This window comes from Limulus polyphemus, unplaced genomic scaffold, assembly GCF_000517525.1.
Source record: "Limulus polyphemus unplaced genomic scaffold, Limulus_polyphemus-2.1.2 Scaffold17, whole genome shotgun sequence".
In the NCBI taxonomy this organism is placed as follows: domain Eukaryota; kingdom Metazoa; phylum Arthropoda; class Merostomata; order Xiphosura; family Limulidae; genus Limulus; species Limulus polyphemus.
The window spans coordinates 760,119-768,822 of NW_013665627.1; the positions used below are offsets into that span (position 1 = coordinate 760,119).

Below are 8,704 nucleotides of genomic sequence, written 5' to 3' on the forward strand. Positions count from 1 at the left end.
TAGCGTTGTAAGTCCGCAGAGATACCGCTGTGCCACTGGGGGGCTTGATAATGAGTAGCCCAAGAGATAACAGTGTTGATTAAGTAGCTTCTCTCTAGTCTGTCACTTCAAAATTAGATACTGCTAGTGCAGATAACTCTCTAGTAGCATTGCTTGTAATTCAACAAAGAAAAGCCTGCAGTTATGATAAATAGATATGTATATATATTTATGAAATACATTTTTAATACTGGTCAATTGTTCAGTAATATATGGGTGTATGTATATAATTTCATTTACCGTTTACTTGCCTGCTTCACACACACTTATAGAGCACTTAAAGTGTTGTTTTTTTTTCCTGACAGATCAGATAAACCAACTGAAAATAAAATTTAAGTTGCTTTGTTTGTTTATAAATGTAAAACGTTTTTAACGATGATAAAGCAGTTGAATTTACATGAATGTCTAAGGCAGTCGAATCAAATATTGGTAAATACTAATACTTAAAGTTAGGAACATTTAACTTAAGTACCTGTCATTTCTTGTTTATACAATTAATCATTATAGAAAGTATGTATTTCAGTGCATTAAAAACTACGTAATTGAAATAAAAGTAAAATCAAAATTAACTTAAAAATTGATTTAGACAGTAGATGATATTTATTTATTGAACGTTTATACTTATGTTTGATCAATCATTGAGACTAATTATTAATTATTTTTGTATCACTGTTTAAGTTTCGAGTGCATTTAATTCAAACACAGTAAATTATACAACTTTCATTCAGTAGTTTGGAAAATCGAGTGCTTTCCTGTTAAAACGGATACATTTAATGTTACTTCTAAAACACTGAGAGAACGTAGACTTTCCTAAACTTTTCATAGATTGTTTTAATTCATTGGTTTATCTAAAAATTATTCAAATACCCATTTTCTAACTTATACGTTTTCTTCAAAATCAGCATTAATACTTTAGAATGTAAGTCATACCAAATGATATTTTTGAAAAGAAGTTGTTTGACTCTTATAGCCAAATCCGTTTTACAGTTTCATAGCCAGCTGTGTTTCCTCAAATCATCATTGTCGTGAAATATGTTTAATTCATAGGGAGTTTTTTTATTCAGTGCTTCATCACTGTCGAATGTATCTGGTTTCTTCCGACTTTTTATTCAGAGTTTATCTCCATTGCTGAATAATACTTTCACTAATTCTATTTCATTTACAACAGTTTTATGGCTTACGCAGTTAAACTTTTGGGTAAAATACTTCATATATATATATATATTCTGCATTTTGAATTAAATTATGATGGTGTGTCTGTTGCTGTCAAGAAATAGAAATTCAAATAACTAGACAGAAAACAGAAACTACTGACATTTTTATGCTTATAAATATTGTACCTAGAAAATTAAATAATTATACACAGTTTTTGGAGTGTAATTTGTCAAAAATTAACATGTTTTATGAGAAAAAACTGTTTAGAATAAGCTAAACGTTTTCTAGAATTGTCATAAAACAAAACCACATATGTTTGACATTCTGGACTTTTGTTTTACATTATCTCGATTGTTTCTTTGTTAAATCAATTCTGTTGAGTAATGAAGAGGACATATTATTAGAAAGCTAGTTTGAAAAGAATGCTGTAAGATCAAAACTTGTGATGAAAAAAATATTTCTTTAAAACTAGAGGGCCCGCCTTATACGACAGAAAAATATAAAAAATGTTGCTTGATTATTATCATTATTGTGAAAGATACTTTGCCGAAGTTGGAAAGTAAGTCCTATTAAAGTATTACTTGCAGTGACCATATTCATAGCAGCATATTTGGATAAACTCCTGTATTAGACATCAAAATGAATGTTGTCATTGTTAGAAATACTGTTATATACGATTGGTCTGAAATCCAATACCAGACAGAATTTCTACCATCGATTAAAATATACAATGAATTTCATCTAACAATTTTCTTTTAAGTGAACCATTTCAGGCTCGAAATTCTAGAATAAACGGGATTCTAACCCTCTGTATGTGCTAACATTCATTTTAACGTTTATCAGACTTATGACTTTTACGGGAAAATGGTTGATCAAATTAAGTTTTATTGACATTACCTCAGGAATTTATTGATGAATTCTGAAATTTTGATTTAAATATCATAATTGTATTTCATTGGAACAGAAACCGTAAAACAGTTAGATAGATATCCAAATACATTCTTATCGCCTTTCTAAAATTTTGATTTTTTTTTATATAAGATGTTGTCTAGTCCATTCCAATAATAGTCTTCACGTTTCTTTTGTTCATCTCGCCGAATTGATAAAGATAAAAAAAACACTTTCTTTTAAAACTTGATCGATGAACTATTCAGAAAATAAACTAAACTTAACAGTATTGATACCACACACTCCTCAAATACATATATCAAATATAGGTTTCTTCATATAATTTATTTATATATTTTTAACTATTAGATTATCATTCTTACATGGTTAAGATTCTCTAAAGTACTCCTTACGATGAAAGAGAATTTTGTCCAACCCTTAAATTCTATAACTGACTGATTTTTATCAATAGTTGTTATATAATGTCTTATGATATGGTCTCGTTGATTTGACCTCGTTTTTCCTGGTTCTTTCTGATTGGATAGTAGAAATGACAGTAGCCATACCCATTACCGTTCAGTATATTCAGATATATTAAGAATTAATAAATTATAGTTATACTTTTTGTCAGTAGCTACACTATAACTTACAAACTATAAATGAAAATGTTATTAATTGTATTCTTAAGACAAAATTAATGCATCGAGCCATGAACCTGGAATTATTTCGCAACTGCTCATTATGTCTTAGTTTGGGAGTTTTTGCAGAAACACAATGACTGAGGGATATTGAAATTAAGAGTTCTCAAAAGGTCCAAGGGTGTACAATAAGAGATTATGATAAAATTCTACTATTAAATCAGATTACAGAATTTTACTCATTAGCGTAAAATTCGTGCTCCGCTAAAAGACTTAAAGACACTCTCACGATTTACAGAGGCCCCAGTGTACCGATCAAACTCCTCTGTCATCCCTACTTATTTCTATAGCTACTCCAAGAGAGATCTGTACCTTTAAATGAACCCCGTTAAGACACTCGCCTGAGGTAACACGTGTGGCCCCGCTTGTGTGTGTGTCTAAACCGGTGCTAAGGTCGTAGTGGACGACCTGGGAAGGTCAGGTACAATCGAGGCTTCTTCCTCCCTCCTTGACTATTGTTATTTTAAATGCTATATAATAAAACGTGAGAATTTGCGCACAAATGATGAAAATTGTTTCACAATTCTTATTATCCTTTCCAGGGCTAGGTCCATTAATTTTATCTCATAGTATTTCGTGCTATTTACCGATTTCCATAGTTTGATTGCATTTATTGTTCACAAAACGATTCTTTGGTAAACGTCACTTATCGCATCACCAGAGGCGTATTTATACATAAATACCCTTTCAATACACTGACGATACTTTGATCTAGGTGATGATTTAAGCTCTTGATAAGGGTGACTTACTTGTTATCTGACCTTGGATATTTATTTATTTGGATCTGTGATAAAGGAGCTCATGAATAAGTGGATTATTTGTGGAATTACAGGTGTAGAAAGTTGCTCGGCAATTTCTATGAAAACAGTGATACTATTTTCGCGATTCTGGGGGTTTTGGCACTGTCTGAAGAAGTCAATGAATGTAAACCAGCTACATTGTCAGATATATTTAAGATATACATATTCTCTGTCTAAATTTCAACGCATATATAAATAACCAAGATAAAGTTCATAAGATAGTCTATACGCAAACTTTATTATACAAAAGATAAATCTGTACATATAATACCTGTACCTAGGGGCGTAATTCATGTATAAGTTAAAATTCATCCTGATTGACTAATAAAGGATAACAGACACGACAAACTTGCTATGTCTCTTTCTCAGAATGAGGAAATAACTGATGAAGAAGAAGAAAGTTTCCCAAGTGAGGAGCAAGAGCTTTGTTCTGAGGAATCAAGCTATAAAGGTTTGTTGGTCAATGAGTCTGTTTTTATTTTAATTTAAGCTGGTTATCGTTAGTTTATGTCGAAAATTGTTCAAAACATTTTAGGATTATAGATAACTATGTCCTTAAGATATTAAGACACAACTGTTTAGAAATAATTTATGAGTGGAATGTTGCCTATCCTATTGAAACGTATGGGATATTAGATACCTTCTTTCAATACTATCTTTTATGTTTTAGAATATATGAAAGAAAGAAAGATAATATACACAACATGAGCTGCAAATGTATAATTAATTTGGGTTATCTTCTTGACAAACATTTTCCTTTGTAGAGGTCGGTATTAAAAATATAAAGTTTGAAATAAATATTCAGCTACAAAAAATACATCTTAATTACAAATACGATTCAGTTTTATCTTATCGATCTTATAAAAATTATAATTGTTCTAGTTCAACTACTGTATCACATATAGTATAATAAAAAGTTTTATTACTACATTCTCATTAGTGTAATCAACTGCTACACATATATAAATAACAGCGAAATAGATATTTCATAATTCTATGTGTGTTTGTAAATAAATGAAGTTTGAGATTTTCAGCTAGATCCTGCTTTAAAATTTTGTTATTTCTCAAGGAAAATTCATTCATTTGTTTATTCATCTATTTTTATGCATATGATATCGCGTTCCTTAATTATTTATGTGAGATAAAAAAAGTTGATATTATTAGAAAATACAGTTTTCAAGTGGTCAGGGTGTGAGGTTTGTAATCTAATGTGAACTACCGTATTTTCATGTTAAAATATCTTGTTAACCAAGTAGGCTTCTCATTATTTGTTATGAACGAGTACGTCTATTGCAATTTTTAGATTACAAACGCTAAAAAATAAGCATTATAACTTAAATAAAATCTAACTTTATTGCTTTCCAAAAACTAGTCGTTTTGATCTAGCTTCATCCATGCTTACCTCTTCAAGCAATAATATAAAAAAGAAAATACATCATATTATATATATCTATATACAACATCCTAGTCAAATTTATAGGAATGATTAGATTTAAATCCACGCAATAAAAATACAGGAATTTTGAAATAAAATATTTATCTCTTTCTATTCTGTAGGATATTTACATTTTATCCCAGCACGATATGTGTTTACCTGGATGGGATTTTGTGGATTTTTTTACTTACATGCCCTTCGAGTGACTTTAAACGTAGCTATAGTGGCGATGGTGAACAGCTCAATAAGTGACAAAAATGTCACCATAATTGACGAATGTCCATTTCCAAAAGTTGACAATTCTACAGGTCTTATCAAGGTTAGTCTCTATGTGCTTTCTGTGATATTTGGGGAAAAGTTCCATAGTGTGAACTTTTCAAATAGGTGTTTTGATTGCAAAAAGGTAAGAACAATACATTTCAAACTGTTTAAGTGATCATCTTTAAGTATCAACTGAACGTGTTAGTTTCAATATTGACTTTTACAGTGATTGCGTTCTAGTTTCAATATATCATAGCATTACTTTTAATTAATTCTTATAAATATAACGTAGTTTTGGTGCAAATGAATGCATTAGAGGGATACTATTTTTTGAGTTTATTTTACTTGTTTGTTTGTAATTAAACACGAAGCTACACATGGGCTATATGTGCTGTGCATACCACAGGTATCGAAACCCGTTTGTTAGCGTTACAAGCCGTCAGACTTACGGCTGTGTCACTGGGGGACTATTTCTTTGAGTTTTTTAGAAATGTCACTATCTATTGACATGGATTCATCAGTATTTCAATTGTTTATTGTATTTACATACATTACTATTTCGTTATCCACGCAAGTGATTAAATCAATCAATGTGAAATGTACATCACGTGTTAGAAAGTTGAAGATTGACATCAAACAATTTTAAAATCACATTGATGTAGTAGCTGCAGATGGAAAATAATTTTGAAAAAAGCTAGAGCTATTTTTGTCAAACTATCGAGATCTTTTCGTTTAATTATTTTTCTGGTCATTCTGCTTTTCTAAATTTCTGAATAACAGCTTTAGCTGGAACATCTTTTTTTCATGATACTGCTTCTGTTTGCCTAATACCTGGATAATATATCATCACTGCTATATTTGGCTTAATTTTCTAATTGAAGCTATTTTAAGATTTGTGAAATCAAGAATACTTTTAAGAGGTGATAAAACTTTGCGAATTAGTTTTGCTTATGTAGTCTTTCATTATATAAGCAAAATAAATTTACTGATATAATATTTATCTCTTTCTATTCTGTAGGATATTTACATCTACAAAATAATTACCTCTTAATTTCAAATACGAGTCAGTTTTCTAATTTCGATTTTGTAAAAAAATTCCAATTACCCTAGTTCAACTGCTCTATCACATACAGTACAGTAAAAATGTTTATTACCATATCCTCACTAGTGTAATCAACAGCTACACTTATGTAAATAACAGTGAAATATAATATTACTATTAAAATAGAAGAAACTTTTATTCTGATGATTTATGAGAATAACAAAATTATATATTTTGTTCATGTTTGTTTCATTATTGTAAACTATTACTCTATAATTTCATTAAAAGCGATTGTCAGAAGTTTGTTTGTTTGTTTTGGAACTTCGCGCAAAGCTACACGAGGGCTATCTGCGCTAGCCGTCCCTAATTTAGCAGTGTAAGACTAGAGGGAAGGCAGCTAGTCATCACCACCCACCGCCGACTCTTGGGCTACTCTTTTACCAACGAATAGTGGGATTGACCGTCACATTATAACGCCCCCACGTCTGAAAGGGCGAGCATGTTTGGTGGGATGCGGATTCGAACCCGCGACCCTCAGATTGTGAGTCGAGCGCCTTATCCACCTGGCCATGCCGGGCCGGATTGTCAGAAGTAAAAAAAAAGAAGAAACTTTATTGTATATTTTCCCAATAGTTACTGTGTAAAAGCAAATGTTATAGATTTCCTAATACTATACTTAATACCTTGGAAGCGAACATACCAATAAATATTACTACAATAGACCATCTACTATATATTTGTTATACTCTTCATAAAAATACTTGATTACTTAACGTCATATCATAGTCCAAAGTAGCACTCATATAAAGTGTATTTTATAAGTAGGGGAGACCGGGGCTAGTTGTTACGATTTTTAGAAAAAGTCCACTATCTAGCGAAATAACCCGAATCATACATTGAAACTGACTGAAAGTGAAAGATAAATATGTACTTTATCAAAATTATGTATTCTATATTGAACAAAATTTTTTGAAGTAAAGTCAAGTGTAACAATATGCCCCGGATGCGGGGTAAGTTGATATAATAGGTGGGGCATGTTGTTATACAATATTTACCAAAATTATCCTACTCTATCATGCTAAATGTTATAATAGGCCTACTGTAGTTTTCTCATAACATTTAGCATGTTAGAGTATAAGCCTAATTTCAGTAATTATTCCAGATTTTCTAAATTTTAATGCCATATAATAATTGTAGGCTTAATAAATTTATTAATGATTACACCATAAAAAAACTTTTAAGACGACAATTCAAACATAATTATATTGTAATGAATTCATTATTGATTACACGATAAAATAAATCTTGAAACGTTATTTAAACATATAAGAATCATTGTTCTATGATCGAAAAACTTATAGTCTGTGTCACAATCACAATTTTCACAAATATATGGACCACGAGTTTCACCTGCTGTGCATTCATAATGAGCACACTTATAACAGACTGTACACTGCACCCATTCCTCTCTGGATACAGAATTACTAAACAGGTCTCCACATAGAAGACACTCAGTCTCTTCCATCCGATTTTTCGCTTTTTTCTTGCCTTTATCACCAGCGCTAGCGCCTTTTCCGTCAACTCCAGCTTGAAAAAGATGACAGAGATAAAAAGAAAACGAAAGAGAGTGGTCGAAAAAAACAAGGGTGTAGAGGTCCGATATTCGGCTATTTTCAGGAAGGCATCCCCACGAAAGACCAAAATAACCAGGAAAAAATGAGGACTCCAGAGATGATAAGACCTTTGGCGGTTCTGATGTTTTCCTGTTGGTAGGAGAACTATTCATTAGTACGTCTTCACTAGTAGATGATGTCTCCAAGTTTTCTGTTGATAGTTCATTTGGCAAGGGGCGATCTGTTACGTCGCTGGGTAGAAAATCATCATCTGAAAAAATGTGATGGTCAAAAGGATATATGCCGGAAACTTATAAACCTTTCTTGATATTTTCTGGAGTAAGCGCTCGTGTAAGGCTGTGATTTACGAAGGTTGTTATGTCATAAATGCACATTGTTTTTCCAGGATTGTTCTTTAGCCAACCGTCAACTGCTGCATTATAATACTTCTTGAAAGGCCCGTATATACTTCTATCCAGGGGCTGTAATCTGTGCGAACAGTGAGGCGGGAACGAGAGAAGATTTATACCATTTTCCACACAAAAATTGATACAATCTAAGCTGATATGTGACTCATGGTTATCAAGGAAAAGAACAATAGGATGATCCTTAGAACATTTGACTGTCTTCACAAAATGTTCCATGAATTTTAGAAAATTATATTCGGTCATCCAACCTGAAGGATATGCTGCCCCGATACATCCAGCTGGTCCCCCGTTTAGGAAGTGATCTTTGAAATGGACACGTGGGAAAGTAAACATACAAGGAACACT

General features: G+C 31.6%; 1 protein-coding gene across 2 annotated transcripts in view; it reads left to right on the forward strand.

Moving 5' to 3' along the window:
• Window positions 1-8,704, forward strand: part of LOC106457547 (putative inorganic phosphate cotransporter) — a 53,772-nt gene that overhangs the window by 12,376 nt on the left and 32,692 nt on the right. For both annotated transcript variants that reach the window (XM_022383690.1, XM_022383683.1), the window contains exons 2-3: window positions 3,950-4,031; window positions 5,138-5,334. In XM_022383690.1, coding sequence (XP_022239398.1) covers window positions 3,950-4,031; window positions 5,138-5,334 — 279 coding nt within the window. The remainder of the gene's footprint in view (window positions 1-3,949; window positions 4,032-5,137; window positions 5,335-8,704) is intronic.